The following is a 21,565-nucleotide window of genomic DNA, read 5'->3' on the forward strand; positions in this document are numbered from 1 at the left end:
ATCACGGCGGACAGGCGGGACAAAGCTCTTGTTCAGCGGCTGCTTGTCTGTGAAGCGAACCGTTGTCTCTGTCTCCGCCTGGGACAGCAGCTGAAGACGGAGTCGCGACTTTTGAAGTTAGCCTCAAAATCAAGAGGGTTACTTTAATATTAATATAACTCGAAGACAGGTTCATTTTCTGACGGACATATTGTTTTTTTCTCAACTGCTCCAAACTTTCAGAGGGACAGTTTTGACAGGAAACGTACTGGTTCAATCCCTTTCAACGTCCCCCAGGTAAGACCACAAGACGTTTAGAGGTAACCCCACACGGTGATTTTAATAGCAATATGGAGGATTATTCTATCAGTCTTAAGTTGAATGTATGTGTATTTATCAGTCAGTTAATAGTCGCTGCTGTTTAAGTATTTGAATCGACAGAGCATTAAGATTTTGTAACAGGTGGGACCCCCCCCCATCTTCGCAAATCAGTTAACAACAATTGAGTTATATAAAGTTTGTTACAGGCCATAAGGGAGTCTGTTAAAACAATAAATAGGCTACCAGAAATCGACTGGGACAGGACAAGGAAAAACACGCCAAGAAAAAACCTTATCTAGGTAAATTTAACCTTTATTAGCTAATATCAAATCTGATTCTGGCTTTACTTTTTCATTAGTTGTGCTTTGAAACATGTACACTAGAGAGAGGTAAAGATCAATAACGTCAGCCTGCTGTTTTACTCAAGTAAAAGTATCAATACCCAATTGTGGAATGTAACAAAGTACATTTACTCAAGTACTGTGACTTCAGTTCACATTTTATGTAACTTAATGCTTGTACTCCACTACATTTAGAGGCAAATATTGTACTTTTTACTCCACTACATTTAGCTGACAAGAAAACGTGAAAAACGTGATCAATTCATAAATTAAAATACATAACAGTATATGAAGTAGCCTACTTAAAATTGCCCTACCTCATCAACAGGAAAATACTTCCTACATAAATGCATCAATAATAATAATCAAATGATATATATGTATACAAATATATAACAATCTGAGTGGGGCCATTCTGTATAATGACTACTTTTACTTTTGATACCTCAACTAAATTTTGATGCTGATACTTGTACTTTTACCTAAGTAAGGTTGTGAATGCAGGACTTTTAGTTGTAGAGGAGTATTTTTACAGTGTGGTATTTTACTGAAGTAGGGTATCTGAATACTTCTTACACCACTGTCAATACCTCAGTGTAAAATTGTATTAGGATGAATGTATACCTAAAGTTAAAGTTAAAGTGATAATGATGCACAATGGCACATTTCAGAATATAATTATGATATCTCTGGATTATAATTAAAGATACATTCATGTGTAAGCATCACTGATGTTGCAGCTGGTAACGGTGGATCTAATTCAAACTACTTAATACTGCTGGGTAGCTTAATCTATAATAGTAAATCCTTTATTAGTTGATTTTATATTTTGTATTGATAAAATATATGGAGTAACTATATTTATATATATATATATATATATATATATATATATATATATATATTGTTAGTTATTAGTTGAGTCATAAGTACAACATATGCTTCCATAATGTAGTGGGGTAGTAATAAAAGGTATTAAAATAGAATTACTCAAGTAAAGTACAAGTAACTTAACATTGTACTGAAGTACAGTAGTTATTGTACCTAGTTACAGTACAGTGCTGACATTAGCCAATCTGTGATCAATAACAAAAAAGGACCCTCACAGTCAAACCAATCACAGCAGGTTTACAACCTGTAATCTGTAAATTTGGATATTTTCTAAAGATGATGTGAAAGGTTTAATTTATATCATTAATTAATTGTAAATACAGGACTTAAGCAGTAGATACACATACAATACAATAATACAATCCATAATCATATTTTAAAGATTTACTTTAGTAAGTGTAATTCACTGGTTAAATTACAAACTAATTCTTTTTATTTTTGTTTTTGTTGTTGTGTAAAATACTAAGTTAGCTAATGACTTATCATTATGCTCACAATCCAATTCATTAAGACAGGTATACTTAAATCATCTGTAACTGAATGACCTGTTTATTTCCACAAGTTTTACAGAGGGTTTTTTTTTCCAGTGGGGTGTTTTTGGGCAGGAAACCTTGGCTGACTTCTGTGTGTATGCCAGTGGGTCCCAGCCTACATCGGGCAGGGGCCTAATTGTTTTTGACAGATGTGAGACATGTGACTGTATGACTGGAATTCCATTATCAGCAGCAGATGATAGAGTCTCTGTGTTGTAGAGGAGCTCAGGCTGTTGCTGGTGGGTGTATGACCTGACCTGTGACTGTGGTCCAAACACTGTGCTTTCTGCCCAGCATGAAAATGAGATTTGTGAGCCAGTTTTAGACAAACACCACTGTACTACTACTACTACTACTACTACTACTACTACTACTGCTACTACTACTACTACTACTACTACTACTTCTACAGCAAATGCTTTGTAAAAGTGTACTATGCGGAAATCAGTGAATTTGCTGTTGAATAACTACAAGGCTTCCCTTGATGGAGAGCAAATGTCCAAAAATAAATGTATAATATATATATATATATATATATATATAAATATAATATTGTTGGCATTAACAATTAGCATGCAAGACACAATCATTTTTTTCTTGTCAAGGTACTGAGCACAGCTGCAACTGAGAATTCATTTTTCATCGATTAACCTGACGACGATTATTATTATTTTTTGACTGATTCTTCATCTTTGTCAATAAAATGTCAAAAAGTAGTGGAAAATGCCCAAGCAAATGTTCTGTTTAATTTGAAGTTTTCATAACTGTATTATGACAAGCTAGAACATATAAATGTTTGAGATTTTTGCTTGACAAATCATTTAAACCATTAATCACTGCAGCTTGAGTCCAAAAAACTGTACCTGTGAGGTCTGCCTCCCAAACACTCAAACTACCTGCTTCAGAAAATACTATATGGAAGGAAAAGTCCAGTGTTTTGGGCCCAAATTGGCTCTTTGGCAGGTTTAAAGAAGTTTATGATACTTCTGTCCCTGACAAAGACTCTGTTTGGACTCAAAATGGTGTAATGTCATAAAGTATAAAAAAGGACAATGTAACAAATTAAGATTAATTTTAATTAATCTTAATCTTAATCTTAATCTGTTACATTGTCCTTTTATACTTCATGACATTACACCATTTTCAAAAAAAAAAAATGGTGTACTGTCATAAAGTATAAAAAGAACAATGTAACAGTGTTGTGGCACAGGAGTAGTTTAGTTCTCAGTGTAATTTTATTGCTCAGAAAGGGCTTGCACAGCAAAACATTTCCTGCCAGTTATCAATATAATCAAATACTGGAAGTAGAAATTAAACTAAGACCCACTGGCTCTGTTGATCAACAATAAAGGACACCTGACACCGCTGTGAGCACAGCATCCACCTGTCCTCCCCTCTTTCTGTCTCTTTCTCGTGCTTTACTCCAATCAGTAGCAGCACAGAGGAACCCTTGTTTGATCGTCCCTGGACAGTGCCCCAATTTTCTTTTCTTTTTTTTTCTACCCCGACTCCATGGCAACACTGGGCCCGTGTTGAACAGCCCTGACTTTTGCCCTTCTTGCTCCCAAAACAAAGGCGAGAAGTTATGGAGGGAGGGGGAGAAGGGTGGAGGGAGGAGGATTGGGGGACAAGGGGAATTGTGCGAGGGATGAAGGATATGGAGGAATGAGGGAGGGAATAATGGGAAGGTGTCTGGGATGGAGGCTCTGAGGCGAGACCTCTTCTGCTGTGTGTGCCAGAGTCCCATAAAGATAGTAGAGTTATTACCGGGGACTGGAGACCGTGGGCAGTGCCAGGGGCCGTCGGTCTGTCCATCCGTCTGTATGTCTATGTTTCTGAATGGCTCCCTCACAATCCCACCAAGATGCCTGGCAAGATGTAGATGACAGAGGTTTATTGTTTTTCATTATCCTGCTGACAAACAAACAAACAAACAAATAAACAAAATTAGTTGCACCACTTGGATGAATGTTACTGAATTATTTTCTTAACTTCCCCTTTTGTTATGTGATATTTTCCTATCTTCTATTACATGTTACAGTAACTTACAAGCACTCAGCATTGTGTTTATATCAGGTTGAGATAGTAAAAGTAAAAGAGGCATTGATTTGTTCTCTGCAGTAACTTTGCGCTGACGTTACATGCCTTTTCACTCACGGGCAACCCCCTCTTTCCCTTGTATAGCTCCATGTAGAAGAATGGGCATTGTTAAATTGTATACTCTGCAGCCTCGGATATCTCTCGGTAAGATTTGTAACCAGAAAGACAACAAAAAACAAAAAATTGCTAGAGGGCGGGATGTGAAATGTTCAAAGTCTGGCTGGACACTGTGGGGGCTGGAGGGAGACTCCTACAGCCTGTGAAGAGGAAAAAAGGAAAGTATTGTTGTTTGGCTGCACTCTCCGTCCTGGTACCGACATCTCCACACTGATTCTGACTTTGCTGGTTCAGAGACCTCAAAGATAAAGGTCATTGCTCTAATATTTTTATTCTCTGTTAATGTAGGGAAGCAGGTTTGATCTTGTTTATGATGTGATAAGTGATAAAAACGTTCTTCTCTCTGTGAAACTGTATTAACTCAGCCTGATAGAAAGAAAGTGCACCAACGTGAACCCTCATAAATCACACACCCTTGGAAATGGTAAAACATTTACACTGTTCTGTTACTAACTCTCGTTACGGAAGACAGTCACGCCTAAGTTTTCCCATATCTGCACGTAGCACAACTCGTATCAGTGCTGCTGAAAAACAAAGCTGGACAACTATTCCCAGCTTTGTGAAGTACATTTCGCTCCCTCGACTGTCGGTAGACTCTCATTGTTTTGTTGTTTTTTGTTTACAGTTTGTGACTCTTTGAATGATGTTTGACAAGCAGCACTACGACAGTCCGCCTGTCTACAGTCCTCCTTTCCGCCCACCATCCAACAACGGCTTTGGCCCTCCAGGCAGCTTCAATGCCCCTCAGAGCGAGTACAACGCATACCCACCTCCGCCGGGATCTTACTACATCGAGGACAAACCACAGCACTTCTACAAATGGCTGTCACCTCCGGGGATCATCAAGGCCATGATGGCTACAGTGATCGTGTTGTGTGTGGCGATCTTTGCCTGTGTTGCCTCCACTCTCATGTGGGACATGCAGTATGGAATGGGAATGGGGATGGGCTATGGCAGTGGATACGGCGGCGGTAGCTACGGCTCAGGATACGGTGGCTATGGAGGAGGTTATGGAGGAGGTTATGGAGGAGGCTACGGCGGCGGCTATGGCTATGGTGGCGGCTCCTACATCTCACCTTACTCAGCCAAAACTGCCATGATTGCCATGGCAGCCATTAACTTCATAGGGGCACTGGCCTTCTTCATCACCAGCTTCTCTAAATCCAACACTGTCCGCAGTAGAAAGTTCTTTCTGGCCCTCATGATAGGCAGCATCATCATGGCTGTCCTGCAGGTAAGACTCATTCACATTTCATGGTTTCCTTATGTTCGAGCTGTTCCACTTCCTTGTTGTTAATAGTCTCCAATCACGTTGTGTGGAGGAAATTTAAAATGTGACACCAGTAATGAGGAATTAATTCATAACAAGCAAAATAAGGACATTATATCTCATAGATTATGCAGCTCCTTGTTTATTGTTAAATGGAAGTCTGTACCCTTTGTTCATTTTCATGTCATGCACACTTGAGTGCACAGCCCTCAGGGGCTTAGAATACACAAATATTATATACTGGGCCTTCACAATGGTGTGTGAAAACTACTATAAAAACAAATTCATATTCTGGAAACAAAATATTTTGTCTCTCCTTTCACAAGATCTATGACACAATATCCATAAACCCACACCCTATTTACAACAATTCAAGTCTTTCATCATCGTCCAGCTTAAATAAGATAAAGGTCAATATAATTAAATCATTGCTGTATGAAATAATAAATATTAAACTGGAAATGTATTTTTAATATTTCCTGAAGCGTACATAGCTGCCTTATATGTGGTTCTGCATTTTAGGTGTTTTAAAATGACATGTGAATGACATTAGCAGTATTAAATTAGCATTTTCCTGCTCATATCCATGTCTAATATTTGGTGGTTCCCATCCCACATCCCAGCTAACAGTTAAAACTGTTGTAAACGCCTATCTCTGTTATGAACGGTATTTAAATTGGAATGTTTTTAGAAACCCTGAATACCAGAAGTCTAATCTGAAACAGGACTCTGTGTACACAGTTTATCTCTGTTCAGATCCCAATGTCCTGCTTGCTAAGTTGGTTAAAACAAATGTTGATACAGATGCACAAATCCAAAAATAAAAACACACTTGTCATTCTGGGATCTAATTTTTTATAATAATATTTATTCTAAACTGCTGGGTCTTAAGACATGTATAGAGGATCAATGTGGAAGGAGTCTATAGATAAAGTGAAGTTTGCTTGATTTTCACAAACCTCTGGTGTTACAGTTTATTTTGTGCTGAACACATTATCAAATTCAATGTGGTTACAGACAGATTAACCGGACCATCCATAAAATGTGGATGTTTTTAGATGTTTCCAGCTGGCGTCAGTCGATTAAGCTCCAACAAAGTAGTATTACAGATAGAATTGGGGAAGTGTGGGGCAGCTGTGGCTCAGTTGGTAGAGCGAGTTGCCCCCTGATTCGAGGGTTGGTGGTTTTAACCCTGACTGTGGCAGCCTACATGTCGAAGTATCCTTGAGCAAGATACTGAACCCCAAATTGCTCCCGACGCTGCGTTCATCGGTGTGTGAATGAATTCCCAATGGTACCGTTTAGGGTAGCCTCTGCCACCTGTATGAATGTGTGTGTGAACGGGTGAATGAGTCAGTCTATAGTGTAAAGCGCTTTGAGTGGTCGCAAATCGACTAGAAAAGCGTTATATAAGTGCAGGTCCATTTACCATTTAGAAAACACTAGGGAATCATTTTTAATAAAAGTACTGCAGTTGTACTGTACTGTGCCATTTTCACTTACATTTCCTAACTATAAATATAACTATGACTGTCAATGTTTTTTCCAGGGCATCATAAGCATTGTCTACATTGTCGGGGTGAACCCCATGGCCCAGGGCTCCTCCAGTATGATGTACAATCCGATGCTTATGATGTGCCAGAACCTCTACCAGACTAGCTACTCACAGATGGGAGGAGTGGGAGGTTTCCCCATGTACAACCAGTATCTCTACCATTACTGCTTTGTGGATCCACAGGAGGTTTGTAGCTTTTCCTGAATTTTTGTATTAGATATTAGTAGAAGTAGTAGAAGTGTTATAGTGATTATGGATGGTATTTTGAATTGCATGAGCCCACAGAAGTGCAAGCACTGTAAGTAACAATTTCATCAACGCATCTGCTTTTTTTGATGAATCGATTGGCTGTCAAAGAAGTAAAAAAACGCCCATTGAAGTCCATGTAGCTTAAGCTTAAAGTTATGTCTTTACATCCAAAACATAAACATATTCAATGTAAATAATATAAAATAAATCCTCACATTATTGGTGCCAGTGAATGTTTGTGTTTTTGTTATGAAATCAGTTTTTGATCATTTGTTCTGTATTCATAGACTTATCCATTAATTTAAAAATGGTATCAGCCTAAAATTAATGTAATTGAAATGCTTTGGGTTAACTTTTACAGTATACATAATCTGTTTTTGCGAAATCTTGTAGTTAGAAATGTGGGAAAAGTGAGATAAATCTGGACTCACAAAGCATATAATATTATTAGTTCTGTACTGTTTTGTAACCTGTTATCACAAAGCATTTGTTACATTTCTGAGTACACAGAGCTATACACTGTGATATGTATTTATCTGAATGATGTCACATGTGTACTTTTTGTATCAGGATAACTTCAATTTACATTTTATCTCCTTGAGAACATTCCAGATTGTATTCTCATGTTCTTGCTTTTCTAGGGAGTTGCCATGGTGTGTGGATTCCTGGTTGTCATCGCTTTCGGTGTTGCGGCTTTCTTTGCACACAAAACAAGAGGGAAGATCTGGCGCTACGGGAAACCAAACATTTACTGGGAAGAGCCTCTTGTTGGCGGGAAGGCCTCGGAGGGCAGAGACGTAGAGGAATGGGTAAGAGACAACAGGATGGTAGTCACAGTTTAATAAGACTGGGTTTACATGGGATTTACAAAGTAAAATCACATTTCCGACCCTAACTGACCCTCAGTATGGCGTGCACAGCTTGCAGTCAAATGAACTGGGTCACAGAGAGTTTAAATCCAGCCTAAGGAAAGTTGATGGAATACAATGGCCACCGACGGATTTGATTAAATGATGAAATGATCATCTACGGTGGTTTTTCTGCATCAATGGTTCTGCCACCAAAACTGATCTATAACATGTGCTTTTCCCATCTGTCACCAAATTTACAACATGGCAAGTTGGCACCCATTTTTTACAATACAAAATGGGTAAAGAAGGTAGGTCATCAGTGAGGTAGTCATCCTGCCTAGGCAGTTATCAGTTGTAAAGACAGGTTAGGTCTTTGCGGTGATGCATATGCAGTAAATAGCTGAGCTGAGACTAGCACATTCCCAAAGTTGGTTTGGTCACTTGTCATGCTATGTTTGACAGATGTTCAAATCTCTCATATGTTTTCATTGTTTGTCTTTATGAGTTGAAAGTCCAAAAGGAGCATCATATACAGATCTTTATGAGTTTATAGGGTCCAGCAGGGAAACAGTCACACTAGCGTAACACTGTTTCCTCCGACTGAGTCACTTTGTTCAGGGTCAGGGCTGATAGCAGTCAGCGATTGTTTGCCTATGGTCTACTACCTGGTTTCACTCTGAGTAATCATTAACCACCTGATAGATAGTAAGTAGGCAGGCGGTTTCTAGAGAGCCTGCCTTCAGGTTTTTAAATGTCAACATCAAGCTAGTCACATGACTTTTACCTGAGATATGAGTTAATTATTAACCTGACCTGCTACTTTTCAAAATGACACCTTTTTGATACACTAAATCACATTGAGTAAACATCAAAAGATCAGGTTTGAAATCATATTTGATGGTCATAAATAGTCCCTACTGGGTAGTTGGACATTCTTTAAACTAGACTTGAAACAAAAGCACATCTGTACACATTTGTGTTTTGTATCTAATATAATAAGGACCATATAAGGAGCTGTCATATAAGGACACCTGGTCAGGACCTTTTGGCGTCACTTTTTAACACACAGGTTACCCATTTGATTTAGTTTTTTGGACACTCAGGGTTGCCTGAAGAAGTCCAGTGGTGTAGTACAGTATAAAGAGCAATCAACTATGTGTGGGAAGCGGTCAAACAAACACAGGACTTTTACCCAAAAAATCTTTGCTGAATAAAGATCTGGCTGCACCCATGATCATTGTCAGATAAATGAAAAATCCCTCTGGCTTATTTGTATTTTTGAAACTAATCACAATCGTTTTGGCTGGAGCTAATCCCTGTAAGCAGCAGCAGTGCCCCTTCAAAATAGATAGCTGAGTTAACAGAAGGGGAAAGAGAATTCCTTCTGCCCAACCAATGGAAGGCTTATCCCAACAGTCTACATTCAATGAGTCAGAGACTACCCAAGAAACTGTTGCTTGTGCCCCATGTGGAACTGTCACAAAGGTACATATTTTAACCCAAACCACAATATTTTCCTAAACATACACACCCTGTGCATTGAAGCTTTAAACTGGGTCAGTAGAATATTTCCTTTCTGTTTCCACATACTGTCCCCAACACATAATAACCACATCCAGTGTTTGTTTAAACATGGTACGGGAAGTGTCAAAAACAAAAACCCTTACCCTAAACTCCCCATCTATCCACCTGTTCGACCATGCTAACTGGCAGTTATAAGTCTTGCATCCATACCTTATCTTTCACACTTTATATCTTGCACTGACATGCAAATTCCAAAAGAAGCACTCAACAGACATGGTGTTATATTGGATAATATAGAGCTGTTTTTTTTATAAAAGTGCTTGTCATTGCCTAGAACATGGCATCATGCACACAGAGGTGTACAGGCAGAGCAGAGTAGATGAGTCAAGCCTAGAGTGAATCTTATGACTAGCACTAGTGTCTGATAATGGAGACATTCTCACTGATGTCATCGGACTTATTGTAGGTACAGTAATGTTGTGTACACTATTACAGCATTTACAGCAGACGTTTCTTGATAGTTTTGAAGTAACTAAATAAAACGGTACAAAATACATTTTGGATTATGACAGTTGGAAAAAAAGAGCAGACTTTCCAAGGAAGATGAATCTTTGAAGATTTGATGACTGACATTACAATTGGATCATTATTTAGTTAAGCCAGTAAGTCAGTCTCAAAGATTATCATATGTATGTAGGTTGAGGAACATAGTTGACTTTTGCTCCCTGAGACTTTACTCTCTAGAAAAGCAGGTCAGCCAAAGTGTGCCAGTATTGTAAATTTCCACATTTTATCTTTTTACCAGTCTCAATAAAGATTTTCTCAGAATTGACCCGCTGTCCTAATTTCGCTCATATTTCCAACGTTACAAACTCCAGTTATTATTTTCCTTTGTTTTTGCGCTACCTGCATACTGTGTCTGTGCCATGGAATGAGTCATCAGGCTTGTTTGGCCTCTTTAACCCTTGTGTGATGTTCATATTGTTGTTACTCAGCCAGTGTTTGTGGGTCTGATGGACCCGTTGCATTTTGTGGCTTTTAATGCCTCACAATCAAATACTTTTATGTTAAAATACTGAACAGATGATGCACAACACAAGCTGAACACATGAACACAGAGTAAACATATCAGTCAAGACAGACTGAACATCAATTTCCACACTTCTATTAGCCCCGGGTCCAGTGGACCCGGACATCTTATATGTAATAGAAATGTGTAGGGGGGGTGTATGGTGTGTGGTCATTAAATATGTATTCTGATATATGTTCTTCACAGAAAATGAGCCAAAGTCAGTGAGTCTCAGTTTGAAAAATTAATTAATTGTATCATTTTTCTTTTAATAAAAAATGAAAACGGGTCCCACAGACCCGAACACCACACAAGGGTTAAACACAAGGCCAGTGACAGTATAAGGCTGTGGTTGGCTTGAGATCGGATCCATCCTTGTTGCTGAGCTTGGGGAGGCCTGGCATGCTCTGATGACCTCACACACTGGCCTCATTCAGCCCATCCAGGGGGGGCTGCATTGTGTCTGCTGCATGAGGTCACCACAGTTTCTGCAGGGCTGTCTGTGTGCTTGAAATACACTGGAGTGCTGCACAGATGTAGAGTGAATCCATCCTGGGCTGGTTTCATAGGCACGGATTAAAACATCCAGATTGGGAGTGTTTGTGGTTCAAAGCAGTAATATAACATTGTTATAGCATAATATTGTGATGTGTTGGAATAATATTGTGTTAAGAAACAAAATCTTGCTGCACTGTGAATAGCAAAGAATTTGTAATTCCTCCTTCGAAAGTGGTATCCCTGTTCTGACTGATTAGGTTTATTGGTTGTCACTTTAATGCCGGAGACATACTTGCAGTTCAACAAAACGTTTGCGTACACAACCGGCTACGTTGTGAACAAAATTGTTCACATACTTGGCTGTGTGTTACTACTGGTTCAATTATTTTTAGTTTGTGTTATTGTGTGTCTTTCTGATCTCAACTAACATGGCGTCCTTAGCAGTATATTCTGCGCTGAAATTTCCTGCTGTGCTTCTCCTGAATGCACTTCTCCCTCACTTTTCATGCCTATGTGCTTCCCTTTGCTCCCTTTGCAACCATGGCTTCGCCTCCATGCTTTTCTTCACCAGGTCCAGGGCTCTCAGACATTCCTACTGTGCTTACACATTCTGCTTACAGCCTAGCAGCCGCTGTGCTGCACACTGAGAGGGCATTGCTGGGATTCTTACATGAAGTGCAGTCTTCAAAGGGGAATCTCCTGAAGCTACAAGAGAGGCAACTCTACCCCACCCAGACGCTCCACCCACTATGATTATTGTTTTTTGGGGCTAGACTGATGCTCCTGCACTGTAAGGAATTTAGGAGATTGCTCAGTAATGTACCACCCAAGTAAGCACGAGGGTAGTTCTATATATGAGAAATAATACATTCTCACTTCTGAACAGGAGTGGTGCTGAAACACATTTCATATTAGTACAGCTAATATTAATACCTTCTTGTGCAGATGCTGTAGATATTTTATTTAAGATTAACATAATCCTGCATGTCGCTCCCCACAGTTTGATGTTTTTTCCAGAGATATGCATTTTCAAAAGAAACATCCCCCCAACCATTTTCAATGCTATTTCATTATCTATAGGAAGATACAGGGTGCTTGATTAATTTAATACCTGCATGCTCACTTGTTTGAATTATATCAGTTTCTCTCTCCTTTCTGTCGTTTTAAACATCCTCTTTGTGTTGCTACATTTAAAAAAACAACAGCTCACTTTAAGACAGTTAGCCTAGCAGGCAGCAGAGAAACAGTAAGACCTGTTTAAAGGTTAGACATTGCTGCTTTGTGAAGGGGTTGTGTAGAAGGTATGTAATGATTGATGCATTTACTGGACCCAGTGGAAGTGGGAGAAACCGTGACCACCCCTAAGGCCTTCATTGTGAGGAATTCCCTCATGCATGCCATTGGAGCTCACAGGAAGCACTTGAAAAAATACAGATTAAGGCAAATGTATTTACGTGACAGACCTTTTGTTTAAAGAAAGGAAGGAGGAGCACATCCGTTCCAGGTGTTCTTGAAGACATAAGACAATAGAAATAAGCAAAAGCAAAGCCTTGATCCTCATTTAACGTTATAGGGCTGTCAGAAACAAACTCGATATGGGAAAACTTCTGTCAATCAGTCCATATATGCATTTATTTATGGTTAGTGTTGGGTTCATTTTACAATTAGCCTTAAGTCATCCTTTGTTTTTGTTCTCTTGACCTTTTCCAAGCAAGGAAGTTACACAGATAACCCTTATTTCACTGAGGAGTTGGACTGTGCTGTCCAATTACATGCCTGACTGCTCTTTCAAACTTTAAGCACTGATTGCCATACTTCTGTCTCTGCTGTAGAGATACCGTTTTCTTTTTTCTTTAGGTTAACATCTCAGGAAAAGAGAAGAAATGTAATGGCTTATTTAACAGGATGTCAGACAGAAAATGAGCCTGTAGTGTGGGCTCTTTTCGTGTGGTCTTTGTGAGCTCTTTAGTTGTTTGTTTGTTTTTGCTGAGTCGGTTCCTTCTGTTTTTTCCTGCCTGCTGTAGGTGAACAATGTGGAGGAAAGCCGCAGTGTTCAAGACGCCCCGACCCTGCTGGTGTCAGAGAAGGGAGCCGGGCTGCTCAACGCCTCAGCAAACAGTGTCATCTCTTACCCCCCAGCCAAGGTGGACAGCAGCTCCTATAATGAGGACACCCTCCTCGGCAACAATGAGTATGTGAACCTGCGTTTTCAGCCCCCCTTGGAGCTTAGAATCCAAAGTTCTATATACAAATCAGATGAAGCAAGTTTTGGCTAGTTTGAATTTAACAGAAGTTAAAGACAGTTTTTTACCCCTTTATCTTCTATGTGACAGCTGTAAGGTGCAGTAAATGTTTAAAAATGCACCTTGAAAATGCTTGAATTTGGCTTTGGAAAAGGTGTTGGAACCCATGGTACTTTGGTCCATTGGTACTAGGGATTGGCGATATGGACTAAAAAATGTTTCCGATAATTTCTGGTATTCATCACAATAACGATAGAAATGACGATAAATAAACACCAATTCAGCCTAATCTTTTTGACTATAAATCTTTCACCAAAGTAATAATAAAGGCTACTAAACTACATCAATTAAGTTCAACTAGTACACCTGTACGGCAAAATGTAGTGAGCGACACCAAACAAACAAGTCTGAAATGGAAAAACAGAATCTATTTATTAAAAATGTATTAAAAATGTTTGGCACATAGGCAGTAAAAAACAGTGCAAACAGCAAAAATAACTTATCTTATAAAAATCACAAAGTAGTGCAACTGCAATTACAATCTGATAAATTAAGAAACAAGACAAATTACGGAAAATGAAATCAGTGATAACTGATGAAAAAATATGTATGTAGAAATTACTAGTGGCTGGAACATGCCACAAATACTAGTACATATACATAAGACATCACTCTAATTTATAATGGACAAATGTTATAACAAAATGCAAGTCACCATTTCTTCTGTTGGGTTACAAAATAGTGCAAATGACAACATGATAAATATCTGCGTATCTGCCCCGCCTTCCGCCATTGTTGTTAATATTCCACACGTGTTGGGCTGCGAGTGTGTCGCGCTTACGCACTTACATACGTCATCAATGGGAATTTAATTTTTTTTTTTTTATCGTGGGGTGACATATTCTTACCGTGGGGAATGTTTTTGACGACATATTGTAAACGATAAAATCGCCCATTCCTAATTGGTACATTTAGTATTTTTCCCCCTACTTCATTCAATACCCATTATTTGAATTACACTATTCATTTGTAAAATGCCACCACATTTATTTGAATCGGATGCCACAGCCGAGTCATTCATAGCTTCCCAGTTGTGCTGAGGAGCGCAGAATTTAATGTTTTATACAGGATCTGGTAAGTGCAAACGGTTTAATGTTTGGTTATTTGTCTTGACAGAAGCAACCTTTCATGTATGCATTCAAGGACAGACAGCAATGTTTAAATCTGATGATAGTTTCAGTTTTTACAGTTTTGGACTGAATTTTAAAAGAGAGCATTCCTTAGACACCTACAGACCCATTGTGGGGTTCAACTGTAAATGTCTTTCCAGTTGGACAGATGTGTGGAAAGTCCAATTGCAGAATTCTGTAATTTTCTATTAAAAAAGTGGCTTCAACATTTGATTCTGTATACTGTAAAGCAAATATTCCATACAAACAGTTTTCAAACATGTGACTCACACAAGCAATATCTAATCACTGCTCTGTTTTAAAGCCCATGAGAACATATTGCCCTACCCACAAAATGAGCTCTGTGTGTGACCTTTGAGCCCTCGTTGGCTTAACTTTCTCTTGTTTTGTTTTTTTCTCATGTTCATTGTGGAAGGGAAATGTCAGGTTGTTTGTGAACAAATGTATTTGCTTTTCTCGAAAGCTAGAAATCATTTCTCAGCCACCTTGTTTTTGTTTGCATTAATATCCTTAGGAACGCAGTGTGTGTGATGGAAAGTACATTGCTTTAAACATCTCAGTACCTTTGGAAAAACAAACTTGTATCAGAAATACTCTCTGAATGACCTGATTAAGGCAGACTGCACTTTTAATGTTCACAGACAGCAGGACAAAATAATCACATTTTACGCAGCAGGAATTTGTTTTGCTTTAAAGTACAGAATATTTTTATTATTATTTTGATGATTTTTTCTCTCACAAAGTAAACATAGCTGGCGTTTTTCATAAGCAGAAGAATGTACTCTGTTGTTGACATTATGAGTCTTTTTTGTTAGAACTTGTAACATCTGCACTGCTGGATTTGGGTTCCTCTACAAATCCCTACAAACCTACAAAATTGACCATGTTTCCCCCTTGCCGTTGTGAAAGAGCTGTACCTGCCTTCTGGCCACTGCCCTGCACATGGCACAGAGTCAAATTGTAGGGTGTGAGCAACAATAATCATTAGTGGTCCAAAGGGTTTACCTTCCTCCATATGGTATCTGTCTGGGTCATATAAGTAAATATTTGTTTCCTTTAGACACGGTCACATCTTAAACCTGGTGTAATTTGGGCCATGATGTTCTTTTACTTTTAGTATGCAGTTGCCCTTACAAAGTTTGTAGTATTGCATGGAATTTAGACACTGCAACGGAAAAAAAGCAATGCTATGATGTAGTAGTCTGTACACTAAATCTGAAACCAAAAGAAAAAGTATGTGATTTGGAACAGTTGCTAAATTACCTTAACGTTTCTTTGGAGATTAAACAAAACAACATTCACCAAGCTCACCAGAGACAGTGGTCTAACTGAGAGATGTAGTTTTAACTTTTAGTTATAAATGAGAGTCTGAGAGGATGACTGAATGCAAGACTCAGGGTTAGAAAAAAGGCAGTGAAGCTTTGAAAGGAAGGGAGTTATACTTTAATAATCCCTTGAGGGGAAATACATTTTTTTCACTCTGTTGTTCAATTTAAACACGCACAGGCCGGAAATACAGACACAAGCACAAAAAGGACCCATACACATGCATTAATGTATGAAGAGATACCAGCGTAAGGGCACTGCTTTACAGGATGGCAGCACAGCATCTGGGGGTTTGGTTTGTTGCTCAAGGACACCACCTTGTACCAAGTATGGAGTATATTAGGGTGTAAAGATGCAAATTCAGAAGTATTCAGTGTGAATTTAAAGCTCTCTATCAAGAAACATAAATGTGGTATAGGGTGTCTATTGATTGCAGTGACTAATTTCATCAGGATATGTTTATTTGCTAGATTGATAGAAATAAAAGACCATATCAATGTATTTAAGAGTTGGTACAGGGGAGTTGACATACCTTTGACTTAATTGTCCCTCCTCCACTTCTGAAGCTAAGCTTTCCTAATTGAAAATGCAGCCTAGGTAATTAATTATGTAGCCTGTAAGAACTTTACTGTACTTTCAATTTTAATGTACTTGGTATTATTGTGTAGAAACTTGCTACTTATCAGTGACATACACAAAACACAAACATACAATCTGCTTTCAGTCACCTCTTTAAGGTTTTGTTTTGAATAATATTTATTCAACATATTTGTAGTGGTAATGCTGTTCCTGTGAACAAGGCTTTCTCATTATTTTCGACTTTTCTAGTGGTTCCAGTGGAAGTAAGTAATTACAGATGTTTTTATGTTATTGTTTCTGTCCTGCAGGTACTCAGAGAGGACCACCAGCAGACCATCAGAAGCCTTCTCCCACGGTGGACGAACCAGCTCAAGCCCTTCAGAGGAGACTGGCGGGGGCCGCAAACCCTCTGCCAATAGGGGCAAGAGACGCAGACGTAACCCCGACTTCGATGAGTCTCAGTATGAGACAGAGTACACCACAGGAGGAGAAACGGGCAACGAACTCGACGAAGATGAATGGGAGAAGTGAGAATGTACTTTTGTATCTCTGTGCAGCTCATACTTTGTCTGGATTATAGTTGGAAATGTCATTATCCAAGGACACAGAATGTAGATTGCAGTCTCTCCCTCAGGAGCAGACCTAAATTCTTTTATTTAAATGACCAACTGTAAGCTCATGAAATCAAGCTCTTATGAGAGTGACATGATTTGCACCAACATGCAGCTTGAACGTTATTTGGTAGCAGGAAAGAATAGTAAATAAACAGATGCTTAAACGTGGAGCATGGAACAGTTTTTAGTCTGCATATACTTCAGTCTGTCCAGGAGAGTAGTTAATCCTCTGAGGCATGCCAGTTCACATAGCTGTACTCTGGAATAATGAGAGAATTGGGCCAAAGGTACAAAACATGGGAGTCAATGTAGGTTATGAGAAAGCGGTTGAACTTGGCTGTGGTTCGATCCGCCCAGACACATCATTATGCCTGGTTCACACTACATGACTTTCAAAGTTATCCGACAACTTGCTGCTTTGTTGTCAGGAGTCTTAAGTCTTAAGTTGTACATGGCTCACCCACAACATGACAAGATATTTCACCAGGAGGAATCCCTGATTAGTATGATGTCTGATCTTAACTGTTTTGTCAAGAAAACAGTAGTCATACTTGTTGGTATTGTCATTGACACACGGGTTCATAAAATATCCTTTTTCAGCACTTCTTTACTATTTGTAGCCTGTAGCTCTCTGACAGACTGCCCCACAGGTCCAGCTATTTAATTTGCTAGATATCTGGAATGCATGTATGATGCAGTGGCGAGCCTCTCTGAACAGTTCACACATGGGACTTGAGTGCCTATTTGCGAGTGCTGAGCCAACACAGATTTGCCTCTAATCTTGGGCTTTTGTCCGGGAGCTCCAAAAACTGTTGGTGATCGGAAAAGGGGTTATAGTCGTGTAGTGTGGACTAAGCATTATTGGAAACAAGCATTTACAGTATACGGGACCTCAGTGACCCATGCACTGCGTTCCCGTGGTCCAGTAGTAAAACTGATAACCTTAGTAAAGGTTCAAGGTCTGATCTACTAGTGCAGGAACCTTGAAATTGTTTTTAAGTCTTTTTAGTGACTGATGCAGGTTTCTATCTGATGCTGATCCCTGTCCTCTCCTTCACCCTCCTTCTCCTGCAGCACATACCCAGAAATAAGATCTGATGCTCAGCGTCATGAGTATAAGAGAGAGTTTGATGCCGACCTCAGGGAGTACAAGCGCTTATGTGCTGAGATGGACGACATTAACGACCAGTTGAACAAACTCAGCCGGCAGCTGGACACACTGGATGACACCTCTGCGAAATACCAGGTCAGAAATCAATGCTTACTGTCTAAACTCACAAGACAGGGGTTTATTACAAATCAGGAATGCAGCACGGAGAATTGGCCCCTTTGACTGTAACTTAAACAGTGGATAGAGATGAATAGATCACCCACATGAATAAAGAAAATGTTATACTTGTGTAGTGTATGAATGCAGGGGCACTCAGTTAGCATCAAAATGATATACTTAAATGCAGATTTTATTCTAAACTGCACTGATTATATGTTCAGAGATTTCCCAATATACACTGGTTTTGCTGAAAAAAATGACTGCCAAAACGTTTCCTTGGATTCTGCTTAAGATTAGCATTTTATGGTTTACACCTGTACTATGCTTAAGTTGTTGCATTTGTGCAACAATTTGTGACACAGGATCATAACAAATGGCTTTTCTTCATTTTTCACAGGTTGTAGCAGATGAGTATAATCAGTTGAAGGATCTGAAGCAGGTGAGGAAATGTCTCTGATGAGGCATTTTATAATCTTTATTAAGGCTTAATTAAAAATATATTGCAGTTATTTATGGAAGCATTCATTTCTTAACATCCAGCTTCAGGATGTCACCTGATTTAGACCCTGTTTACATTTGGCTTTAAAATGTGTCTTGGGTGAACAGATCACAAGTTGACAGTGTAAATGACCACTGATACACATTGTAATCTGATCACTCAAACCATTGGCCAATGTGGTCTGGGGTGCATTTAACCACAAATCTTTTGTAGGGTGAACACTAATACATCCTGATGCACCCAGACAGGGATGTAACAGCAATACACATCATAAATTCAGGACATGGTAGTTGTTATGGTGACAGCCTGCTGACGCTTTATAGCCTGCCCTTTTGTTGACAAGTTGGACAAAGTGTTGCTTGACCTCCTGTCCTTTCTTGGCCTATATAAAGGAGATGTGTTGGATAAAATTGTTAATGTGACTGACATGTAGATGTAATAACTGTGTGCTGGACCCTTTGACCTTCCTGTGGAAGTTACGTCAGTAGAAGAGGTCAGATGGAGAAACGTGACAGACACAGATTGTGAATCGAGTAGCAACCTCCGGGCCTGAAAAATGACTGCAATGCAGAAGTGCCAAAAGCTTGCCAGGAGTTAGGAATAGTCATGTACTGCTAAGATGGCAATAGAGATTTCTGCACAAGGATGTTCCACGGCTGTTCATTCATGTTCAGATCCCCAAAACACATTTTTAATGTTTATTGTTATTGTTATTGTTTATTGTGACAAATGCATGGTCAACTTTGCCTTACAGTATCTGATTGTTAGTAGTCTTCAGTAAGGGCAGGGCTTCATTTCGGGATGGGGGTGAGGGCGACAAGCTATCACTCTCACTGCCATCACTCAAACTGACCCTGCGTTGGTGGTGTATGAGATGTGTGTGTGCTGGGATGCTGAGATGCTTAGTTTTCTTATGCACATAAAACTTCTTCTCTAACTATTTGTCTTGAGCATCCATCTTAAAGCTTTTATTATTTTTCTTGAGAGCAGAAGAGCTAACAGTTTCACTGTCTAGTATTGTTAAAAGACATGTATGTGCTGTTGTGAAGTATCATATGACTCATCTGGTGCTCTGTCTCTCTGTAGACATCAGACTACCAGTCTAAGAAGAGAGAGTGTCGCAGGCTGAGACACAAACTGTTCCACATCAAACACATGGTGAAGGACTACGACAAGACCCACTGAGGAACCCACTGAGCCCTGAAACTCACACAGCAAACACTAACGGACGCACAGACCAAGATACACTCCAAAATACTACACAGACTCTGTGACATGCCGAGACCAAAGTTACCAACACACACTGAATACACTCACACACAGACACACATAGGGAACACACTGTATGTTAACAATAATGATCTTGACCAGTTATATATGAATAACTACTCTTTTTGGAAGAACATGGAAGCAGGGGGCTCAGCTGTAACCACTTCCACTTCAATCACTGCCTTTTCTCTGAAGATTGAGCTCACTGTTTGCAGTGTTCAGTCACTTGTGAGGATCACAGGGTGTGGTTGGAGAAATGTCATTAGAAAGTCACCTGACCTTCACTCACCTGTGATAACACTGTGCTCAGTTTCTGTGGCTCTGTTTGCTCTCCATCTTTTTCTTTGTTTTATCTCCACAGATAAGATGTGGAACAGTATTGTAGAGAACGTAGTAATGGGTGAGACAGGTTGCTGGGATTTTATGCAAGCAAATATGCAGTTTCTTTAACCCTTGGTATGGCGTTATCTTTGTCACAAACAAACTTTAGTTGTGCTTTTCTCATTTTCTGCGTCAGTGTTCGTAACTAACTTCAACGTCAGACGAGTACTTTCTGCTGGGACCATGTGTTTTTTTCTCCTAAGTACTGGCTTTTTCTTTAAACTAAGACTTTTTTTACTGATTAACTTCAATGCAGTGAGACCAAAAAGGGGACAAACTGGCCAGTGAGATATGTGAGGCGTTGTTATTGTAAATACGTTTAATGAATCCTGTTTATACTATGTACCAAGAACAAATTTACACTATGCGATAGATGCAACCGATATCTTAGTTTTCTGTTGTTTGTACATACTAAAGACCCAAAGTGGCTTGTTTCTTAATCATTTAAAATGTGCTTAAGCTATGCAAATGTGTTTAAGCCCATTTCAGCCTGTTAAAAAATTTGTGACCTGCAAGTCATTATAAAGAGAAACTTCCAAAGTGAAATGTAATTACTATGAGATACTAAGTCATTATTTAGAGACAATAAGTAAGTTTTTAGATAAGTAATTATTTTGAAAATGTGTCATTATTAGGAGATATGAAGTCATTATTTTAAGATACTAAGTCTTTATTTGAGAAATCCTTTGGTGGGAATGGGCTTCCATACAAATTTTGTAAAATAAACTTTTTTATATATCAATATCATGCAAACTGGAAAATCCTATCACTGTCTATAAGCTAAGCTCGTCATTTCATTAGATTTTTTGCCAATGAAAAATGATCATCTGCTGATTCCAAGTAATTTTTGCATTAATCCACTTTGCGTGTTCATCTTCGATCTAGTGTACGTTATA

General features: G+C 39.0%; 1 protein-coding gene across 1 annotated transcript; it reads left to right on the forward strand.

The window, feature by feature from the left end:
• Positions 1–4: 4 nt before the first annotated feature.
• Positions 5–20,312, forward strand: si:ch73-61d6.3 (occludin). Its single transcript, XM_059341759.1, has 9 exons — positions 5–276; positions 4,908–5,516; positions 7,102–7,293; positions 7,998–8,165; positions 13,323–13,489; positions 16,945–17,163; positions 18,325–18,496; positions 18,918–18,959; positions 20,106–20,312. Exons 2-9 carry the CDS (start codon positions 4,923–4,925, stop codon positions 20,202–20,204), a joined length of 1,653 nt encoding a protein of 550 aa, XP_059197742.1. The 5' UTR covers positions 5–276; positions 4,908–4,922; the 3' UTR covers positions 20,205–20,312.
• Positions 20,313–21,565: the final 1,253 nt, after the last annotated feature.

Source organism: Centropristis striata, chromosome 9, assembly GCF_030273125.1.
Source record: "Centropristis striata isolate RG_2023a ecotype Rhode Island chromosome 9, C.striata_1.0, whole genome shotgun sequence".
Lineage (NCBI taxonomy): Eukaryota > Metazoa > Chordata > Actinopteri > Perciformes > Serranidae > Centropristis > Centropristis striata.

Excerpts from the sequence above, each read along its gene's own strand:
- si:ch73-61d6.3 (XM_059341759.1), top strand. The coding sequence starts at position 4,923 with ATGATGTTTGACAAGCAGCACTACGACAGTCCGCCTGTCTACAGTCCT. Across the intron at positions 13,490-16,944 it reads ACCCTCCTCGGCAACAATGA|GTACTCAGAGAGGACCACCA; the intron begins GTATGTGAACCT and ends TCTGTCCTGCAG. Across the intron at positions 17,164-18,324 it reads GACGAAGATGAATGGGAGAA|CACATACCCAGAAATAAGAT; the intron begins GTGAGAATGTAC and ends CTTCTCCTGCAG.